At 34.8% G+C, this 24,399-nt stretch overlaps 1 protein-coding gene across 1 annotated transcript in view; it reads right to left on the bottom strand.

Annotated features, from left to right (window-relative positions):
- The window catches only part of RIC1 (RIC1 homolog, RAB6A GEF complex partner 1), a 136,078-nt gene that overhangs the window by 54,221 nt on the left and 57,458 nt on the right, over positions 1-24,399 (bottom strand). Inside the window, exons 3-4 of the mRNA XM_060155058.1 lie at positions 21,196-21,275; positions 217-324 (exon numbers count right to left, since the gene is read on the bottom strand). Coding sequence (XP_060011041.1) covers positions 217-324; positions 21,196-21,275 — 188 coding nt within the window. The remainder of the gene's footprint in view (positions 1-216; positions 325-21,195; positions 21,276-24,399) is intronic.

The following is a 24,399-nucleotide window of genomic DNA, read 5'->3' as shown; positions in this document are numbered from 1 at the left end:
ACCCAAATTGTGGGCTTTATTACAGTAATTTAAGTATAATAATGTACCATTTGTAAAATTTTACATTTTTATAAGGGCTAATCAAGAATTTTTAGGACTAAAAAAAATGATCCTCAATGAAAAGAAATAAAATCAACTTTCTTACTGCTCATGCGATTAACAAACTACACTGTATATTGTCATCACAAAATGCTAAATTTAACCAAAGTACTGTACCTCATGATGGGTGCTTGCAAATCCAATATTTTCCTCATCTCTAAATTTAATGCTGGAGCACACTGTTCTTCCTTAAAATGGGGTGTCCCCTTCACTTGTGGACTTCCTCTAAAAAAAAAAAGCAAATACACAGGATTAAAGAGAAAGATACTGAATTCTCCTCCACTCTGTGACTAATAGCCAATCAAATAAAGTAACACAATCAAACGTAAAAATCAGGTGTTCATCCTTTAGATTCTCAAATGAAAAACATACTTAAATTCCACTATAGCAGACATATCTATTTATCAATTAGAAATAAATGTGTCTGACCAGTGTAACTTATATTGGGGGGAGTGGGAATGGAGGGAGAAGAGAGAGAGGAGCAAAGAATCTTAGGGAAAAAAACAGTAAAGATAGAAGTTAATTCTCAAGGGAACCAACAGGCATTTAAAATGACTGACAGCCCTTTCTGAGTTGAGCAACTACGAAACTTATATACCATTCTATTATACAGTGCATGTCCGAAGTGATCAAATCGTCACTTCATCTTCCCTTGCTCCACACCTCATTCTTGATTCCTATCCTTTAGGTATGCATCAGACTTAAGGTCAGATTCAGGGATGCAATTAGGAGATGTTTTACATTAAGTGGCAAAATGGGTAAATTCGAAAACTCCTTGGCACTAAATGGCTGCACTAGAGTGGCTAGGTCAATGCCAACATAATTGAGCTGTCACATACAAGCCCTCAAAAGGACTATAAAGCTGTTTTGGAATCTTTATATCCATATGGCATTGGACCATTCTTTCTCAATGCCTGTGCTAGAATTTAACAGCTATCTGTCTCTTCTCTTACTATCAGCTATCACTTACTTTAGGCAACAATTAGCCTGCCTACATCATCTTTCCTTCTCATCACCTACAATCCTAGAAACGAATTTGTCAATACTATTAAAACTAAGTGCAAAGAATGTAACAAGTTAAGGTTCCTAGCTTTGTGAAAATTATCTGGATGCTCAGAAAATTATTTAGATGCTTATTAGTTTTAGATTACTTTCCATACAGAAACCTGGTGGTGCTTTATTACTATCCTGCTCTGCTACTGCCATGACCTGGAATATTTGATTCCTTCTACGTGCCTGAATGGCTAAATTGGCTAATTTTTAACCAAACATGTTCATGTTCAATTAGTATGTTTGATATGACAGCCCTTAAAAGGACATCATGAGTTATTAGTTTACAGGAGTCATATCTGAATTGCTAACCACACAAGACACTGTGATGAATTTTCTGAGATGTTCTCCATGTACATCTAGTTTTAAAGTTATTATTCAAAGTAATACATACACATAAATAGTCAAACAGTGCTAGAAGGCTTATGACAAACAAAAATAACTACTGAAGTAGTCTTCTTTCAGTGAGGAGGCAACCAGCTTGAATTCTTTGAGCTGTTATCTTCTTCTATTTACCTGCGTATTTTTTAAACCATGTGTTTACACTGCTTTAACATCATTAATTTTAGACATTAGCTTTTTATTCTCATTTACCCATTTTTTCCCATCCTCCTAACATAATTATACCAAACTGTTTTCATTATGATGATTACATAAATATTTTTCACTTCTGGGTCAAGTAGTGTTCAGTAATCTTTCCTTAAATAACTTGGTAATTTTCCACATGCTTTCATTTGCTTGGTTTTCTTCTTCTTCTTTTTTTTTTTTGCAGTACACAGGCCTCTCACTGTTGTGGCCTCTCCCGTTGCGGAGCACAGGCTCCGGACGCGCAGGCTCAGCGGCCATGGCTCACAGGCCTAGCCACTCCGCGGCATGTGGGATCTTCCCGGACCGGGGCACGAACCCACGTCCCCTGCATCGGCAGGCGGACTCTCAACCACTGCGCCACCATGGAAGCCCTGCTTGGTTTTCTTTAAACTTATACCTAAGTCATCTCATACTCCTTAATAGGTCTGACAAAACAATTCTCAATACAATCTTCTATGTGGTCAAACCTGCTATATAGCTTATGATTTCCATTTCACCCCCGCCCTTGGAGGCATCCCTCTTTATGCCCATTGCCCTACTAAGTCTAATGCACAGCTATCAACATGATATTTACTTTGTCATCATCCTTATGATTTCTTTGCTTCTTTCCTATGTTGAACTCTTTATTTTATAGATCCTGTATCTTCCTCGGTTCACATATTTTTGGGGCTTTCTGGAAAGGTGCATGAGAAGTAAACTTAGAACTCTCAAGTCTGAAATGTCTCTATTTTATTATGACACTTGAATGAATGTCCCTTCAAAAAAGACTATGATAAAGTTGTCTGAAGACATTTCTTCTGCCACTGTTCTATATCCTGGGAGGGTCTGTCAAATGTTTTTTTTTAATGGTTTTATTGAATTTTTAATTTCTGCTATCATACTTTTCATTCCAGGAACTTTCTCACACCCACCTCCCCTTTTTTCTTATAGCATCAATTTTTTTTTTAATTAGGCAATACCTGTTTAAGGTGGTTAATTTTCATTTCACCAAAGTGTTTTTGTTCCCTATATTGCCTATTTCCTCTGAGTTTCCTTTTTTCTGTTGTGTGTCTCTATTTTACGTTAGAAACTTTCCTAAGATGGATAACATCTTTCTTCATGTTCAAGAGGTTAATGAGAAAAAACTAATTATAAGTTCTATGTGTTCAAGTTGGGTTGTCAACTGGTGGACCTCAGGGTAGGCATTTTTGTTTGAGGCCTTCCAATATGAGAGGCTGTTGGGTCATTCATCGGGAGTGATTTAATTTCCCTAGGAAGAATCCCTCAATCAAGTACAGAAGCCAGAAGTCTGGAGCCAAGCAGGGGAAGAAAGCTTGACATCCTACTGTTCAGTACAACAACTTTCACTTAATCCCCATCCTTAGTTTAGCATCTCATCCTTGCCCTACTCTGTGTCTGGAATCCCTCTGGTTTAATCAGACATCCTGTCTCCTGTGAGGTGAGAACATAGAAATCCTATTCCTTATTCAGATTTTTCAAACAATCCCCATTTATGGCCCCTGGTTCATTCCTATATTCTGTGGTACTAGTACCTGAGCCATTCTAGGGTTTTGCAGATCAAACATTCTAGGGCTCTAGGGTTTTGCTTTTCATCAATATCATATATGTAACGTTAGGCTCTCAGGTTTGATATTCTTCCTAAGTCATTTATTTTTTCTCATCCAATTTTTAGGTCATGGGTTAGAGATACCTCCAGCTCTCATTAAAGATGAAAACAGTATTTCAACTTTTTGTTCTGTTGGTGATTTTCAAGAAAAAGGTGGAAACCTCATTACCCATCTTGAAACTGGAAACTATTTTCCTTTATATAAATACTACCATTTATTAGAGCTAAAAGTATTATGATAAGAATTTTATAGCAAATTTAAGTAAATCCTGACTTCGCAATGACTTCCATTATAAAATTAGGAGATAAACTTCACAGTATAATTTCCACCCCTTCCTCCAAACATACTAAAATGCAGTAAACTGTTAAAAATTACATTAACAAAAAAATCTAACTTTCTGATCAAAAATATTATTACTTATAGTTCAACAGTAATTTGAGAGTATTGCATCAGATTTTTGGAAGGGAGAGCCAAACTATGAAGAGCACTGAATGCCAGGAGGAAAAAAAGCAATAAATTGAGCAGTTACCAAGTATGAGTGTACAAAACGTTCTGCACACATTATGTCAACTGATTGATTACAATCCTTTGAGTCAGGCGTTATTATCTGTATTTTTCCAGAAAAGAAACTGAAGCTTCAGTTTATTATTAAGAATTTTGTTTATGGTCACAGAGCTAGTAAGGTGAAGGAGTTAAACTGAAAACTAGTAGAGTTAAAGAGACTAATAATAACCTTTGTGTACACAAAGAAATATTACAATGAATGCTAAAGAATGGACTGGTGATAGAGTGGGGAGGGAGTAGTGTGTAAATTAATTAGGAGACTGTTAATAAGAGTACACAAAGGCATCTACTAGCAGTGGCAGTAGAAATGTCTTTTCAGACAATTTTATCATAATCTTTTCTGAAGGGATATGATAAAAGCATATTGAGAATTATAGTTCCCGGTCATTAACAGAGACCTCTCAGAAACAGACACATACAATCACATTGTATGCATACCTGGTTGTCATTCAAGCTATTGAAACATAATATATTCTTCATTCTGGGGTACAGAGAGAACTGTGCTTTCCTCACCACTTAAAATTAGGTATGGCCATGTGACTTACTTTGGCCTATAAAACACAAGGGGAAGTGACTTGGGTCATTTCTGGGCAGAGACTTTAAAGAGCCAACACTTGGTACACAATGCTCTGCTTTTATCCTCTACCGCAGGGACTTAGCCTATGCTGACTTACACAGTACAGCTGTCCCTTGGTGTGTGCAGGGGACTGTTTTCAGGACCCACCATGCATACCAAAATCCGCTGATGCTCAAGTCCCACAGTCAGTCCTCTTTATCTGTGGTTCTGCGTTCACAGATTCTACCAACTGTGCATCATGTTGTACTATTTGCGTTTACTAAAAAAAAAAAAACGTGCATAAGCAGAGCTGCACAGTTCAAACCCATGTTGTTCAAGGGTCAACTGTATACCACATCAAATAACTGAGAGTTGTTAGACTGTGGTCCAGTAAAACCCAACAAATTAATGGTTTGTGATTATTATTCATGAGTGATTTTATTAACTATGTAGTCTGAGGAGCAGGAAGAAAAAACAATGAAGAAAAATGAACACAGCTTAAGAGACTGTGGGATACCACCATACATACCAACATAAATATAATGGGAGTCCCAAAGGCAAGGCAAGAGGAAGAGGCAGGAAGAATATTTGAAGAAATAATGGTTGAAAATGTCCCAAATCTAACAGAAACATCAATCTAACCATCCAAGAAGCTTAGCAAACTCCCAAGAAGGATAAATTCAAAAAGATCCATACAAGATACATCGTATTCAAACTACTGAAAGACAAAGAGAACCTCGAAAGCAACAAGAGAAGTGACGCATCATATACAAGGGATCCTCAATAACATTAGCAGCCAGTTTCTCATCAGAAACCATGGAGGACAGGGGCAGTGGGATGACAATGCAAATGCTGGAAGACAAAAAAAAGCTAACTAAGAATTCTTTAACTAGAAAAACTATCCTTCAAAAATAAAGGAGAAATTAAGAGATTTTCAGATAAACAAAAGTTGAGGGATTTTGTCACAAGCAGATCTGAACTACAAGAAACACTAAAGGGAGTCCTTCAGGCTGAAATGAGAGATCACTATACAGTAATCCAGAGCCATATGAAAAAAATAAAGAACATCAGTAAAGGTAACTACATAGGTGAATATAAAGCCAGCAATATTGTATTTTTGATTTGGAAATCCACCTTTTTAACTATATGATTTTAAAGACTAATGAATGAAAAGATAATTCTAAATCTACATTATGGGCACACAATGTATAATGATGTAATGTGTGACAATAAGAACATAAAAGGGGAAGGATGAAGATGTAGAGGAATATAGTTTCGTTACTGAAACCAAGTTGTTATTAATTCAATCTAGGTTGTTGTAAGTGTAAGATACTACGTAATCCCAAGATAACCACTAAAGAAACCTGAAATATACAGAGAAAAGGAAATGAAAAAGGAATCAAAATTAAACACAAAAGAAGACAGTAATGAAGGAACTGAGGAACAAAAAAGATACGACACACAGAGAACAAATAGCAAAATGGCAGAAGTTCTTCCTTATCAGCAATTATTTTAAATGTAAATAGATTAAACACTTCAATTAAAAGACACATTGTCAGAATAGATTAAAAAAACATATGATTCCATTTCTAAGTTTTCTATAAGAAACTCAATTTAGATCAAAAGAAACAAATAAGTTGAAAGTGAAAGGATGAAAAATGATACTCCATGCAAATTGTATAACTAAGAGCTTAGTGGTTACAGTAATATTTGACAAAATACTTTAAATCAAAAATTGTTAAAAGAGATAAAGGACATTATATATTGATGAAAGTGTCAATCCAGCAAGAAGATATAACAATTATAAACAGATAACACATGTAACAACAGAGCCCCAAAACACATGAAGCAAATACTGAAGCAACTGAAGGGAGAAAAAGTTCTAAAGTAACGACTAGACAATAGTTCTAAAGTAACGAATGGACAATACCGCACTTTCAATAATGCATATAACAACTACACAGAAGATCAGTAAGGAAACAGAGAATCTGAACATTACAAACCACTCAGACCTAAGATGTATACCAAACTCTACCCAGTAACAGCAGAATACACATTCCTTCGCAAATGTACATGAAACATTCTCTAGGATAGAACATGTTAGGCCACCAAAATGCCTCAATAAATTTAAAAAGATTGAAATTATCTTCTCTGACCACAATGAAATGAAACTAGATAGCAATCACAGAAGGAAAACTAGAAAATTCACAAATATGTGGAAATTAAACAACACCTCTGAGACAGCCAATAGGTCAAAGAAAAGACCAAAAGGAAAATTAGAAAATACTTTGAGACTAATGAAAATGAAAACACAACACCATAGGAGGCAGTGAATGCAGTGATCAGAGGAAAATTTACAGCTAAAATGCTTGCACCAAAAAAGAAGAAAAATCTCAAATCCATAACCTAACTTTCCACCTTAAAAGGATCTAGAAAAAGAGCAAACTTAACTCAAAACTAGCAGAAGGAAGGATATAATGAAGACTGGAGCGGATATGAACAAAAAACAGAGAATGGGAAAACAATAGAGAAAATCAAGCAAAGCAAAGGTAGTTCTTTGAAAACAACAACAAAATTGAAAAACCTAAGGAAAAAAGAAAGGAAGACTCAACTCACTAAAATCAGAAATGAAAGGGGGGACATTACTACTGACCTTAGAGAAACAAATGGATTATAAGAGAATCCATATATTTAGTGAACTTGAATTTCCTTCTTTCCTGAACACACACACATTGTCTTAAATATCCAGTGGAAGCAGATTATGTTTAATAATTCAAAAGGCAACCTAGACAACAACAACTGCAACTTACTAAGAACGTACTAACTCATTGTTCTCATTTTATAGATGCACAAAAACACAGAAAGTAACTGAACAAGCAGCTTTTCCAAAGTTATTGCCTATAAAATGTAGAGCCCAGACTGAAACCCACGTGGCTCTAATTTCAAATGCTCTTCAAATTCTCTTCTCCACATCTCTAAACTGCTGTATATTTATCAGAGGTAGTAATATTAAGTCCAAAATCGTAAGAAAGTAGGGAAAATGAAATTAAGCCAGTTTAAGAGTTTTGCTTTACTGATGTATTTTTCATGAATTAAAAGCAGTTTCCAGGCTTCCCTGGTGGTGCCAGTGGTTAAAAATCCACCTGCCAACAGAGGGAGCACGGGTTCAAGCCCTGGTCTGGGAAGATCCCGTATGCCGCAGAGCAACTAAGCCTGTGCGCCACAATTACTGAGCCTGCGCTCTAGAGCCCGAGAGCCATGACTACTGAGCCCGCATGCCACAACTACTGAAGCCCACGCGCCTAGAGCCCATGCTCTGCAACAAGAGAAGACACCACAATGAGAAGCCTGTGCACTGCAACAAAGAGTAGTAGCCCCCACTCGCCGTTAAGTAGAGAAAGCCACGCACAGCAATGAAGACCCAACACAGCCAAAAATAAAAATAAATTTATTTTTTAAATAAAGTTTCCTAGCTTTCCATTCTAATGAATGCAATGCATTCATGTCAATGAACAGCCCCCAAAGGGCAATGAAAAATGAAATGAGGGGTAGGTCAACTACTAGTCAAACTTCCCATAGCCTTGAGGAGGGAGCAGTTTCCCACTAAATTGATAAAAATAAAAAGCAAACTACAGTACTCAAAAACGTATCATAAAAATTACAAAGAAGTCTTAAAAGAGAAAAAAATGGGCTTCCCTGGTGGCGCAGTGGTTGAAAGTCCGCCTGCCGATGCAGGGGACACAGGTTCGCGCCCCAGTCTGGGAAGATCCCACATGCCGCGGAGCAGCTAGGCCCGGGCTCCGCAATGGGAGAGGCCACAACAGTGAGAGGCCCGCGTACCGCAAAAAAAAAAAAAAAGAGAGAGAAAAAACTGCCTTTAATATATATGTCAAGAATGCTTTGGAGGGCTAAACAAGATGATACAGAAAACTGTCACTATGCAATTAAATTCAACAGGCATTGATTTCAACAAAGTCTAGTGTGCAGGACATCTCAAATACTTTAAGTGCCAGCTAAAGAAAACAGTAACATAGCAGATAACCTGATGGATTTGGTGGTGCTGGGGGTGGGGTGGGCAGCAAACAACCCAGGGACATTGGATAGGAATTTCAGAAGTACAGCTAACTATACAGTGTTTTTCCTAGCAACATTACTTACCCTAAGGCCTATCTTTCCTTCCAAGTATAGCTCAAATCTCCTTATCTACAAACCTTTCCCTGACAACTCAAGAATTTTCCCCTGAAATGCTACTAACACCTTTAGGGATGTTCATTCACTTGGCATTTGCCATTGCATATTGCCATTAATTTTAAATATGTCTCTCTTCAGTAGCATCTTATACCTTTTCAGCAACAGAATAGCTAGTGCCTTACAAATGATAGCAAAGCATACAATAAGTGTTTGATGATGATGGAAAAAAATCTCATTCCAGATTTTCACATTTTTTTTCCAGTTTCTTGAGGTGTAATTGACATAGAACACTGTATGAGTTTAAGGTGCACAACAAAATGATTTGCAATATGTATACACTGTAAAATGATTACCACAATAAGATTAGTTAACATCCAACACCTCACAGTTACAATTTTTTTCCCCTTGTGATAAGAACTTTCAAGATCTACTCTCTTACAACTCAGGTTATCAAATTTTAAAATGATTCTGGAATGTATTAGGCTTGATCCAGGAAGTTCTGGCAATCCTAGGTGAATTCTGGACCAAAAGGCTTTGGTTCTCCAACCATAGTTCTGGAAAGGCTCAGGATGGTTTCTTTCATCAAACTCCATACCTCCTGTTTCATCATTTTCAGTTAACCTAATTGTTACCAGAATATCAATAATGAAAGTATTTGGGCATGAAATAAAATGATGATATCTTGAATGTGCTAAAACATACTCAGTGAAAAAAGACTGAAAATTGTTCAAGCTGACTGATGGACACATAGGTGGTCATCAGTCAAGTTATTATTATACTAACAGCAAACTGGTGCCAAATTAGCCCTCCAGAAACAATAAAAAAAGTAACTGGTCAAAATATATAAAACCATATTCAGACACTGCATAACAGGCAGAACAGGACTATAATCCTGAGTGAAGGGAGACAAACAAGGTTTTCTGATAGAAGTCACTTTCTAGACTACCATGTATGGTGGGAAGACACAAGCATAATATGGCAGTCTTGTTAAGCTGAGGAGAAAAAGATTAAAGTTCAGGGAAGCAGAAGCAGCTATTTGTGGAACAGAGTACAAGACAGGTGAGAGATACAGAGAAAGAGCTCTAGAAACCTAGAGCTTAAGGGATTCCCCTTAAGTCTTGCTGAATACTAAGCTATGCATATATATGGTGAAACCCCACAAGGTCAGCCAAAGAATAACTACCAGAGTTTTCAGCTGTACCGTTCATATAGGGCTGAGAGACATTCCAGTTCTGACCACATAAAAGAGACCTCATTAAAGACTCAGGACATTAGCAGAGAGCTCAGAAGCGCTAAGCTAGCCTACAGTAAAGGTTGAACCTACCCTAAAAATACATAAACAAGCTTCAAAAGGATCAAGAAGCTCTCCAACTTAACTGCCATCCAAAACAAAACTCAACATTCTTTAAAGCAAAAGAATGAAAATCAGACATTTGATATCTAATACAATGCCCATGATCCAACCTAAAATCACTAGACATGTGATATGCCCCAGCAACTCAACTCTTAGGTATTTATTTACTCAAAAGATATAAAGCTAACTGGAGAGTGAAATGAGACTGGAATCTGAAAAAGCAGACAAGGTTCCCAATTTCACTTTTTACTTTTTGTATGTCTCTCATTATCTGTGTGCTTTTTAATACAATTTTTAAAGGTTACACTCTATTTACAGTTGTTACAAAATATTGGATACATCCCCTGTGTTGTACAATACATCCTTACAGCCTATCTTACACTCAATAGTTTGTATCTACTACTCTCTCACCCCTGTATTGCCTCTCCCCTCAATGGTAACCACTAGCTTGTTCTCTGTATCTGTGAGTCTACTTCTCTTTTGTTATATTCACTCGTTTGTTATATTTTTTAGATTCCACATAGAAGTGATATACAGTATTTGTCTTTCTCTGTCTGGCTTATTTCACTTAGCATAATGCCCTCCAAGTCCATCCGTGGTGCTGCAAATGGCAAAATTTCATTCCTTTTTATGGCTGAGTAGTATTCCATTGTATATATATATATATATACACCACTTCTTCTTTATCCATTCATCTGTTGATAGACACTTAGATTGCTTCCATATCTTGACAATTGCAAATAATGCTGCTAGGAATACTGGGGTGCATGTATCTGTTCAAATTAGTGTTTTTAGGGTTTTTTTTGACATATACCCAGGAGTAGAATTGCTAAGTCATATGGTAGTTCTATTTTTAGTCTTTTGACTAAAAATATGGTTTTCCAGAGTGACTCCACTGATTTACAGTCACACCAACAGTGCACGAGACTTCCCTTTTCTCCACATCCTTGACAAGACTTGTTATTCATGTTCTTTTTTAGGATGGCCATTCTGACAGGCGTGAGGTGATATCTCATTGTGGTTCTGATTTGCATTTCCCTGATAATTAGCAATGTTGAGCCTCTTTACATGTGCCCATTGACCATCTGCATTTCCTCTTCAGAAAAATGTCTATTCAGATCTTCTGCCTGTTTTTTAATTGGGTTGTTTGTTTTATTGATGTTGAGTTATATGAGCTGTTAATGTATGTTGAATATTAATCCCTTATCAGTCATATTGCTTGCAAATATTTTCTCCCATTCAGTAGGTTGTCTTTTTGTTTTGTCAATGGTTTCCCTTGCTGTGCAGAAAGCTTTTATTTTTTTTAATATCCTTATTGGAGTATAATTGCTTTACAATGGTGTGTTAGTTTCTGCTTTATAACAAAGTGAATCAGATATACATAAACATATATCCCCATATCTCCTCCCTCTTGCATCTCCCTCCCGCCCTCCCTATCCCACCCGTCTAGGTGGTCACAAAGTACTGAGCTGATCTCCCTGTGCTATGTGGCTGCTTCCCACTAGCTATCTATTTTACATTTGGTAGTATATATATGTCCATGTCACTCTCTCACTTCGTCCCAGCTTACCCTTCTCCCTCCCCATGTCCTCAAGTCCATTCTTTACGTCTACGTCTTTACTCCTGCACCTTGCTGTGCAGAAGCTTTTAGGTTTAATTAGGTCCCATTTGTTTATTTTTGCTTTTGTTTCCTTTGCTTTAGGAAACGGATCCAAAAAAATATTGCTGTGATTTATGTCAGAGTGTTCTGCCTACGTTTTCCTCTAGGACTTTTATAGTATACAGTCTTACATTTAGGTCTTTGATCCATTTTGAGTTTATTTTTATATATGGTGTTGGAGAATGTTCTAATTTCATTCTTTAACATGCAGCTGTCCAGCTTACCCAGCACCACTTACTGCAGAGAATGTCTTTTCTCCATTGTATAGTCTTGCCTCCTTTGTCAGGTTAATTGAGTATAAGTGTGTGGATTTATTTCTGGGCTCTCTATCCTGTTCCATTGATCTATGTGTCTGTTTTTGTGCCAGTACCATACTGTTTTGATTACTGTAGCTTTGTAGTATAGTCTGAAGACAGGGAATGTGATTCTTCCAGCTTTGTTCTTCCTTCTCTAGATTGTTTTAGCTATTTGGAGTCTTCTGCGTTTCCATACAAATTTTAAAATTATTTGTTCTGCTTTTGTGGAAAATGCCATTGGTATTCTGATAGGGATTGAACTGAATCTGTAGATTGCCTTGGGTAGTATGGTCATTTTAACAATATTGATTATTCCAATCCAGAAACATGGTATATCTTTCCATCTGAGTCATCTTCGATTTCTTTCATCAGTATCTTACAGTTTTCTGACTACAGGTCTTTTGCCTCCTTAGGTAGGTTTATTTCTAGGTATTTTGTTCATTTTGATGTGACAGTAAATCAGATTGTTTCCTTAATTTCTCTGATAGTTCATTGTTAGCGTATAGAAATGCAACAGATTTCTGTATATTACTTTTCTGTCCTGCAACCTTACCGAACTCACTGATGAGCTCTGGTAGTCTTCTGGTGGCATCTTTAGGATTTTCTACGTATAGCATCATATCACCTGCCAACAGTGACAGCTCTACTTCTTTTCCAATTTGCATTCCTTTTATTTCTTTTTCTTCTCTGATTGACGTGGCTAGGACTTCCAATACTATGTTGAATAAAAGTGGCAATTGTGGGCACCCTTGTCTTGTTCCTGGTCTTAGAGGAAATGCTTTCAGCTTTTTCACCGGTGAGGATGATATTAGCTGTTGGTTTGTAATATAGGTCCCAAATCAATAAAATCAGGAATGAAAAAGGAGAAGTTACAACCAACACCACAGAAATACAAAGGATAATAAGAGACTACTACAAACAACTATATGCCAATAAAATGGACAACCTAGAAAAAATGGCCAAATTCTTAGAAAGGTGTAATCACTCAAGACTGAATCAAGAAGAAATAGAAAATATGAACAGACCAATCACCAGTACTGAAACTGAATCAGTAATTTAAAAACTCCCCAAAAATGAAATTCCAGGACCAGATGGCTTCACAGGTGAATTCTACCAAACATTTAGAGAAGAGTTAACACCTATCCTTCTGAAACTATTCCAAAAAATTGCAGAGGAAGGAACACTTCCAAACGCACTCTATGAGGCCACCATCGCCGTGATACCAAAACCAGACAAAGACATCACACGAAAGGAAAATTACAGGCCAATATCATCGATGAACACAGATGCAAAAATCCTCAACAAAATACTAGCAAACCAAATCCAACAATACATTAAAAGGATCATACAACATAATCAAGTGGGATTTATTCCACAGATGCAAGGATTTTTCAATATCCACAAATCAATCAATGTGATACATCACATTAATGAACTGAAGAATAAAAACCACAGATCATGTCAATAGATACAGAAAAAGCTTTTGATAAAATTCAACATCCATTTATAATAAAAACTCTCCAGAAAGCAGGCACAGCAGGAACATACCTCAACATAGTACTTGTTTGTTTTCATAAGAATAAATTCATGGACTACCAGTGTAAATTTTTTTAAGTGCCATGGGATTATACATGAGGGATCAGCTATTTCTTGGGTACAAGGGAAGATAGGAGAGTTGAGGTCAAGCTTTATAAACATTTGACCTGAGCTTGAAAACCAAGTGAGATAGCTTTCTTACATAAAAAAAGATAGCGGTGAAGGCATACTAAGTAAAGCAAATAGTAAATGAACAGAATTAAAATACATAGGAAGTGTGGGTTCAGTGTGCTAGAGATAGGGGAAAAGTAAGTTCTAAATGCCAAGCCAGATCTCTTGGACTTTACTTTGTGGGGACTGGAGAGCAACAGAAGTTTATGAGATAAGGAATTAATACCCTGAATATATATAGAACTCCTAAAACTCAACAGCAAAAAACCAAAACAACCTGATTCAAAAAGGGGCAGAGGACTCAAAACAGACATTTCTCCAATGATACACAATCGGCCAATAAGCACATTAGAAGAGTACCTAACATCACTAATCATTAGGGAAATACAAATCAAAACTAAAGTGAGATACCACCTCACACCTACAAGTTACTATAAAAATACATATATAACAATAAGTGTTGGCAAAAATGTAGAGAAATTAGAGTCCTTGTGCACTAAGTACAGAATATGGTACAGCCCCTGAGGATAATAGTATGGCAGTTCCTCAAAAAAATTAAAAAGAGAATTACCGTAACATACAGCAATTCTACTTTGGGGTATATACCCAAAGGAACTGAAATCAGGGTCTCAAAGAGACATTTGAATACCCATGTTCATAGCAGCATTATTCACAACAGAATGTAGTATATACATACAGGGGAATATTATTCAACCTTTAAAAGGAAGGAAAGTCGAACATATGCTACAAAATGAATGAAACTTGAGGACATTATGCTAAGTGAAATAAGTCAGTCACAAAAGATAAATACCCATATGGTTTCACTTATATGAAGTACAGTTAAACCTTGAACAACCTGTGGGTTAGGGATGCAGACCTCCATGCACTTGAAAATCTGTGCATAACTTTACAGTTGGCCCTCCATATATGTGGCTCTGTATCCTTGGATTCAACCAACCAAGAATCCTGCAGTACATATTTACTGAAAAAAATCCATGTATAAGTGGACCTGCACAGTTCAAACCTGTGTTGTTAAAGGGCCAACTATATAACTATACTTTAAAACATTATGATGATAAATGTTACATTGTGTATTTTACCACAATAAAAAAATTAGAAATAAAAAAATTTACTGATATGATCTTTCTGAAATAATATTCCAGGAAGTACTGATGTATAATGCTAGCTTTTTTGTATCTTTAGATCCAGGTGTTAATTATTTAGAACAAAGTAAATCCAGACTTTAAAAAAAAGTTTCTGAGACAAGAATCACATCATCAAGTTTCTGCTTTGAAGAATAAATCTGGTTATCAGTGCAAAGAATGGATTTCAGTATGGAGGAGAAAGAGACTAGAGGACAAGAATGAGTTAGTAAACAAGCTTTTCAATAGGCAAGGAGAGGCCATGAATGCCCTTAATATGACAAGTGAGAGTAAAATACATACTAGCAAATTTTAGAGGCACTAGAGAGTTGTAATCAATCAATACAATCTGATTACCAAACAAAGAAGAGAAATGAAGAAATAAAGATTCCAAGGTTTTCAACATCACACACTGTATAAAAGATCATGGTAATGGCAATAAATTTTAGAAAAGCAATAACATGTTTGGCTTGGTAGAGAGGAAATGAGTTAGGTTTACACATGATGAGTTTGAGGCTGCCTAGAGACACCTAAATAGATTTGTTCCAGAAAGGTGGGCCAGAAGCTTAAGAAAGTGGTACTATATTACAGAAACGTCTGAACCTCATCCATATATACTGGATAATTAAAGCCAGTAAGAGCATGTAGAATACAAGAGAACGCATAACAAAATCCTGGGCAACAGTAAAGCATTATTTTAGGTACTCTACAGAGTAATTTAAGGTGTTGATTTAAACCTAATGACAGGGCTTCCCTGGTGGCGCAGTGGTTGAGAGTCCGCCTGCCTATGCAGGGGACACGGGTTCGTGCCCCAGTCCGGGAAGATCCCACATGCCGCGGAGCAGCTGGGCCCGTGAGCCATGGCTGCTGAGCCTGTGCGTCCAGATCCTGTGCTCCGCAACGGGAGAGGCCACAACACTGAGAGGCCCGCGTACCGCAAAAAACAAACAAACAAACAAACAAAAACAACCTAATGACATCTTCATGAAGTGGATATTAAATCCATTCTTCAGATTTGTAAAATAAAACTCAAAAAAAGTAAGCAACACGATTAATCCTGAAATCTAAGAAAAGCCACTGAAAAACTGTAGAAAAATGGCAAGTTAATTTTATGTTAGAAAAATTCATTTAGGGGTAAACCACAAAAGATTAATTAATAAGATATTACAATAATCCAGGAGAAAAATGACAGAACCCAAGCTAAAGTAGTGTTGCTGAGAATTAGGAAGAAGGGAAAGACATGAGGGATACAAGGTAGAATATACTGGACTTGATATAGACTGGCTATTGGAGTTATTAAGTCGTAAGAATAAATAAGCTCAAATGATGGTGCAATTTACAAAAAAAGAGAATAAACTGTAGGCTTTCCCAGGATTAGGTTATTTTAAAAGCAGAATGTAATTTTTCTTTTTATATTTAATAAAAAATTTCTCCCTTCTGATTTTTTCACTGTAAGTTATTAGATAAGACCTAGGATTTATTCACAGTAATTTCTTCTTATTAACTTTCTTACCTTCTAAATCTCACCAATCCAGAATGCTCTGGCCATGGGTGTATGTTTTGTTTCCTCATCTCATTGAGAACTTTTAAAACATCATCTTCTCAGTAAAGACCCTGACCACTCTATTTCAAGTTGTTTCCCCACTTCCCATTCCCTTTCCCGGCTTTATTTTTCTCCATAGAATGTATCACCTAATTTGTAATGTATTTTACTTATTTATCACCATCTATTACAAGAATGCAGGCTGTATGAGTAGAGTTTCTTCTTGTTGTTGTTTTTCTTCTTTTTTCTTTTTCCTCTGCTGCATCCCAGTATCTAAAATGGTCCTGGAGCCTGACAAAATTTAATACTTAAATGGACAGATGGATGACAGCAATTTTTCAGAAGAGTTTTCTGAAAGAGGTAAGTACTCTTTATCACCAGGCATTTTATATCATTTTTCTTAAAAAGAAAAAAAAAGCTTTTTATTTACATTATCACAAAATCAGACAGCTTTGAGTCCGATAAGAACAATGCACAGGGCTCTTTGAATCAGGCAGATTTCTTAACAATTCTGTGATTCTTTGAATTCAGGTGCCAGTCTTAGAAGTGTGGCCAACAGGGAGTGGTTTTCACTGTCCAGAATTTATAGAATAACGTTGCTAATTAATCTTATTAGTAAATGCTCATGCAATTATAATGTAAGCTAATGGATACATAAAAGACACAAAGTTGAACAGCTAAAGGTTACACATGTACTGTTACAGAATACATACATATTGAAATCAAATTACACATGCAACGTTTTGAGAAGATCAAAGGGAATCAAAAATGTTAGGATAACTAACACACTTTGTCAAGTTCAAAAACTGAACTTAGACCAAGATATATTGTTAGAAATAACTTTCTAAATCTATAGAAGCTTAAGGGGAAAAAAGCAGTTAAAGTTTATTCTCCAGAAAACTAACACTCAAAACTTACTAGCAAAAAGAAAAAAACAAATGTTGAGGGGAATCTTTCACATCTGTAAGTAATTCAAATCTCTTTTATTCTCTTTGATGTAACTGAGTAAATGTTTATATCCCCTTACTTGCAGGTTTCTCCTGCAAGAAGCTTTATTTTATTGAAGTATAATTGACTTACAATGTTATGCTAGTTTCAGGTGTACAGCAGTGATTCAGTTGTATATATAATATATATGTGTATATATATATCATATATGTTATTTATCAGATTTTTTTCTCTTATAGGTTATTGTAACATATTGAGTATAGTTCCCAAGAAGCAGGATTTTTGAAAAGGCAAGTTGTGTTGAAGTTAGAAATTGCTAACTTCAACTAATTATTCTCTTCTTGCTTCCCACCTAGCACTAATTCATAACAGATGGTAAAAATATTGGCCTTGGGGAGGGAGTGGGACGTCTGAATTTTGATAGTTGTTTTGGAGTGATTTTTTTCAGTGAAGAAGATAATATCTTCATCTTTAATAGTTGATAATTAAATATACTGAATTTTAGTACAGTAACTTTTCTTTTTAAAAGACCACTAACCTCAATAAGGCTGGTCTCAATAAGGTGGAAAGATAGAAAGAATAAGGAGAAAAAAATCTCTGCTCTCAAAGTAGTATACATAATGATGAAATGTTTGTTGAAATTATTTTCATTATGAAATTAAATATGATTTGCAGTTTCAAGATCTACCAAACTCATACTTAAAAATAAACACATGAACATATTCTAAAGCTTAACACAAATTATTTCTGATTTATCCCTGACAGAGTTTCCTTCATTAATTGCACTGTAAGTTACAAGACATGAAAGAAAAAGCCATCAAGATGACCCCTTCAATGGATAAGTCCATCCATTGGCCTGTGTAACCAATATGAAGGAATATTTTAATATAGAATGGAATTTATAAAGATGCAAAGGATGAAAGAAATGGAAAATTCATTAATCAAACAATAAATGACCTAAATGACCTTTGAGGCATAAAGAGTCATTTAATATAAGACTGTAACCATTGCTGAAGCCTGACTCCCACCATCAACAGGAAGGATGTTGGAAACAACACTATGTGGAAACTCTGAAAGATTATGGGGGCATCTGACCTGTTCTAAGATGAAGCACTATGGGAAAAGAGGCAGTCTGAGGTTAAGATACTGTCACATAATACAAGGAAGTTGAGATACTATAGAAAAACTCATGGGAGGAACTTATAAGATTTAGAGAAGAGAAGCAAGAGACAATAGCGTTTCTAAAACTGTGAAGAGGATGACTAACCACTGGCCTCAATTATGCTGTCTCTATTCTTCAGGACTACTATAAACCACTCCAGATCATTTATCCATTTCTGGTTCCCTAACTCCCCAAATAAAACCCAAAGTAGTAGATGGCTAGATGGACACACGGGGTTGAAGTGTAGTATTGGTGGTTAATTTAAATACACAGATTTTGAAGCTACAACACTTAAGTTTAGATCCTGACTGTGTCACTTACTAGTGTATGACTATGGGTGAGTTACTTGGCCATCTCTGTGCTGCAGTTTGTATAGTTACTGTACATAACTACCTCATCAGGTTGCTACAGGGATTAAGTTAGTTTGAAAAAGTGCTTAGAATAGTGTCTTGAATTGCATAAGTGTTTACAATGGCACAGATGATGATGATACACTCTCAAAACTAAATTTTTTTAGTTTTTAAAAATTTTTATACAATTTACTTTCCATTTGCAGTTATTACAAAATATTGGCTACATTGTATATTGTATAATACATCCTTGAGCTTATCTTACACCCAATAAAAACTAAATTTTAAAAAAAACTCTCCTCAAATCAGGTTTTAAAAACCTAAACTCACATAACCCTCCAAACAACTGAAGAAAATATTTTTATTCCCATTTTATAAACAGGTTCTACAGAAACTTACTAGACTAAAAAGCCGAACTAGAAAGTAGTCTAGCAAACAAATGCATAATAGGCTGATTCTAATCTGCTCTGCGAAACTGTTTCCATATAAGAGGATTTTGTTTGATTTTATGTAACAGTTACTAGAAGTTAAACTCTGAAAAAAGTATATTATCAAGTTAAAAACAAAAAATATATATAATATATACAATTTATGTAATGTATAAAATCACTTTATATATATAATCACTTAAAACATTAGAAATAAAGTAAAAATTTGATGAGGGAAAAAATATATTAATAATAATAGCAGCTGTCCATTATTAATTTTTCCACAAGCTAGGCACTTACCTAAACATTTAATATGCATGGTCTCATTTAATCCTATAAAATAATTACTACTGTTATCTCATTCTACAGATGAGGAAACTCAGGTTTTTAGAGGTATTTTAACTTGATAGGAGACATACAGCTGAAAAGCAGCAGAACTGACATTCAATTCCAGGTCTATCTGACACCAAAGCCTATATCCCCCCTTAATTTCTATTTATGCTGCTCTAAGGCAATACACATTTTATTGAGCCCACATACTGAAACTCAAACTCTTCAACACAGTGGAAGAACATCCAAGTTTAAAAACAAAACAAAACAATAATGCTCTTTACTTAGTTCTTTAGCTTAACATATACAGTCAAACACAGCATAGCTCATGCATTGTTGGGACTACTACTTAGTTAAGCAGTGTCCCCTGGAGTCTTAGAATTAAAAGGTAAGAAACTTTTTAAAACCTCTGGAAAACAAAAAGTGAGTCTCAAAATACTATTCCAAAACACTCTAAATATATGTAAATCATGTTGGCAAATGGAAGAAAATTGTATTTTTCACTGTTTCAAGAGATGTTATTTCCCTCCCCTGCCCACCTATAATAGTCCCCTGCCCACCTATAATAGTATAAAAAATAATCCAGTTAAGTACAGGTGATTCTGTTTATTGCTTTTTATTTACAGGAGAGTGTCTAAATTGAGAATTAAAATGGAGATAGTTCCTCTCATGAGATTGCTTTTATCTATTTATCTTTTGAAATCTTTCAGAGTATGTCTAAATTGAGAATTAAAATGGATGACATCTCCTCTTATGAGATTGCTTTTACGTATTTATCTTTTGAAATCTTTGTGTTTCTTAGCAATTTATATGACCCCTTCATATAAAAAACAGTAAGCCTTGGTCTTGTTTACTGCAAAATTTTCCCCCAGTTTGTTATCTGCCCTTTTAATGTTGGTCTTTTTTTTTTCTGTTAATTTTCAGAAATTTAAACTTTCATATAATGTAATCTATTTTCCCTTTAATTACTTATATAACTAATAACCTCTGTCTTCTATCATCTAGAAATGTGATAAATAATTCATTTATATTTTCATCCAGTTTTAATGGCTTGATCGTTTTTTAAAAAGGTGAAATACTTGAAAATTACATTACATGTTCTTTTATTTCAAAAGGTCTTTCAATAAAATGTTCTCTTGTTTCACAAGTAAGGAAAATAACAAAAAAGGGAAAAAAAACAATGCAAAACATACAGAACACAGATTAAAGATCAAAAGTCCAAGTTCCCTCAAATTCTAATCAAGAGGTAACCCACTGTTTGGGGTACATATTTTTTCTATGCATATACTAAAATGTACAGGAAAAAGTACGTATAGCTTACTGACACTTCACCTCTTCCCCTCATGATCTTAGCTCATACATCCCCAATAAAGACTAAAGGATGCTAGATCTGGAGTATTTTAATAGTAATTCTGGAGATAGTACATCCATCCAAGATTTTCAGACTTATTTAATTATAGAATTCTTTATTCAAGTGACAGCAGTTCAAAGACCTGGTAATCTTTAAAACAGTGTTTTGGAAATGCTGGCTTAGCACTTGAGACAACCCCAAACTGTAATGTTTTGTGAATACAAAGTATGCAAATCAAATATTTAAAAAATGAAAGACAACAAACTTACTTGGGATACACTGGTTCATAAAGGTACTTGTCCCCTCTTGTAGATGTTATATGAAAAAACAAGATGTAGCCATTTGCCGTCTGAAAGATAAATTTTATTTACCATGAATTAAAGGGTAAGGCTATGACTGTAATCTTAATTTTATATATTGTTACTTTGAAAACACTTCAAGAACCCCCTTTTGAAGAGCTATAGCTTAATTATGCAAATAAAAAAATCACTTTGCTTCAATATAATCCATCTTGTTTAAAGTAACTCATGAAAGGGATTTACAGATTTCAAAATATTTCATAGGTAATTGAAATCAATAGTTCATAACATGCTGTAGACATTAATATTCTAAAATAACTATTATTCAATAATAGATGATTATTTTGCAAAATATACAGAACGTTTTAAACTCTGGAATAATACGGCAAATAATTTTTCTGAGTTTTTAAAGCAATTATGTCACCAAATAGTAAGTATGATGAAATTCTTGACTCTACTCAAAGTTTATATAGTGTAACTTCAGAATAACATATTTTATACATTTCAAAATCAATCAATTAGCCTCTGATTTACTACAAAATATATCAAGACAGAAGTAAAAACAGAGCAAACCTCCAACTTAAAAAATTTGAACATCAGCTAATTTTTCTAAGTTAATAAAATGTTTTAAAAATATAAACTGTATTAAGTGAAGTAAGTCAGAAAGAGAAAGACAAATACCATATGATATCACTTATATATGTAATCTAAAATATGACACAAATGAACTTATCTACAAAACAGAAACAGACTCAGAGACATAGAGAACAGACTTGTGGCTGCCAGGGGATGGGGGGGTGGGGGGGATGGATTGTGAGTTTGGGATTAGCAGATGCAAACATGATATGCATAGAATGGATGAACAACAAGGTCCTACCATACAGCACAGGGAAATATAGTCAATATCTTGTGATAAACCATAATGGAAAAGAATATTAAAAAACGTATGTATATGTATAAGAATCACTTTTCTGTACAGCAGAAATTAACACACATTGTAAATCAACTATATTTCAATTAAAATATATATATAAATTATATTAAAACAAACAGTGCCATCATATGATCATGGCACATATCTGACTTGTAAAGCTCAAACAACCATTTTACATTTATATAAATACAATATTTAGCTTTTTCTAAACAAACATTTTCAGGCATTAACAGAGTGAAGTGGCAATGTTTTACCCAAACTTCTTTATATTCACACTGAATTCTTATCATTTTAGAGGCAGGAGGGCTTTTACCCAAAGTAGGACTAAAGAAACTGAAAAAATTATTCAAAGTTTCAAGTTTCTTTCCAGTACTGGTTTTCTGTTTTTCACATAAAGGAATGCCAGAGGAAATACTCAATTTCTTCAGCAAAGCCAGGTGTTTTGTTTCTAAGCTATAAACTTTAATATTTTAATGTATTCCAAAACTCTAATTCAACATATTGGGATACAAAAGAAAAAAGGTTAAAATCCTTCAGAAAAGATCATCATTCTAATTACTCATGTGCAATTTTTTATTCTTCTAATGTGAAAACTATGGGATCAAAAAGAAAATGGATTCAAATCAAACCATATTGAAAGTTTCAGACATCATGACCCCTATATAGATTAGTGACTGTTTAAAATGTGTAAACTCTACTGTTACAGGGGCTAGAAAAGTAAAATAATACGGTCTAGTACTTAGATGAATAACATACAACCACTGTCTGAATATCAGTCACTCAAGGTCAAAAGTTCAACATTTCAGAATATCAAATGCTAATAATGTACTCAGAATTTTAACAAGTGCTTAGAAGACTATAATGCCAGGAAAAACACAGCATCACTTTGCACCAGCATTTAGAAATTTTATATAGACAGTATACTAGATCAAATTACAAATAATGGCTTGATTTACTATTTTGGTATTCTGTATCAATGATCTTTACCAAGTTTCTATGGCTTTGCATGTATATTAAATGCTATTTATTTCCAGATCTCAATGACATTCATCAGTGATAATTTCATGAACAGTCCTGCCTTTGAACAACTTAAAAAGTTTTGGTAGCAAAAACATGATCATCCTTAAAAAGTAGCATCTTTGTGTATCTATACCAAAACTGTTTTTATGCAGTGTTATGATGGCCCTTCTCTTCCTATCCCTAAAATACTGCAAAAAAGTATATAACTACTGCTTACTCTGTAGGCAACAATACCAATACCTTCTTTGAGTATACATCCATAAACACACGCACACACCCCAAAACTAACTTTTCTAAGTTAATGAAAAGACAAAATAAAGAACTTCGAAGTTCTCTTTCCTGTTATCCCTATCTTAACAATATTTTTTTCTTTCTCCAAGGTATATTACTGGATTATGTGCCTTTAATTACAGAGGCCCAACAATCTGTAGGCAACTTATATGACAAGTCTTTATGTCCCCTTCTTTTGTCTATCCATGAATTAGGGCCATAAGGTCATAAGGATAAAGGTATTGAGAGGATAAAAGAAAATCACTACTTAAATAGAGGCTGGAAGAGACAGCCTTGTCTCTACTAATGCTACTTAGAAGAACTAGAAACAATAATGTAAAAGGATATTAATAATGCAACAAATTATCAGTCAGAGAGGTATGAATATTAAAGTTTCACATCATTTATTTCAATTGCAAATCTAGTAACAGAGCTTTTAAAAAACCAGGCAAACTATCTCACCTAATTCCACATTTTAAAAAGAAGAGATTGAATTCTACAGGTGGTGGTGGTAGTTGATACAGTTATCATTATTATTATTATTATTAACTGCCTGTTTCTATTCTGCTTTGTTTGGGCATTTGGGAAGTTTTCACTTGCCACCCCAAATTAAATGTATTTTTAAATTATTTTATGACTGATGCATGACATATATATTACAAATAGTAAACTTCTGTAAACAGGAGTAATTTAAATCTAACCGTGTCATGAGACAAATCAACTGCTATATATAACTAATGCTTAACCTGTAGGCAGCATCCCAATACTTTCCTCTACCAACCCAAATACTTTTTTGTACATGAATTCACCAGATAGTTTAGAATTCCAAGTCATAGTGCATTTCTTCCTCAGCATATACCATTTTTACCATAAAGAATAGGACAGATTTATGCATCTGGCTCCAATGACTTGAATAACGGCATCACAGAGATTTCTGTAATAACTTGAGA

The sequence above is a fragment of the Lagenorhynchus albirostris genome, chromosome 7 (genome assembly GCF_949774975.1).
Source record: "Lagenorhynchus albirostris chromosome 7, mLagAlb1.1, whole genome shotgun sequence".
NCBI classification, from domain to species: domain Eukaryota; kingdom Metazoa; phylum Chordata; class Mammalia; order Artiodactyla; family Delphinidae; genus Lagenorhynchus; species Lagenorhynchus albirostris.
Note: the sequence above shows the minus strand (reverse complement) of the source record. Positions and strands in the feature narration are given on the sequence as shown.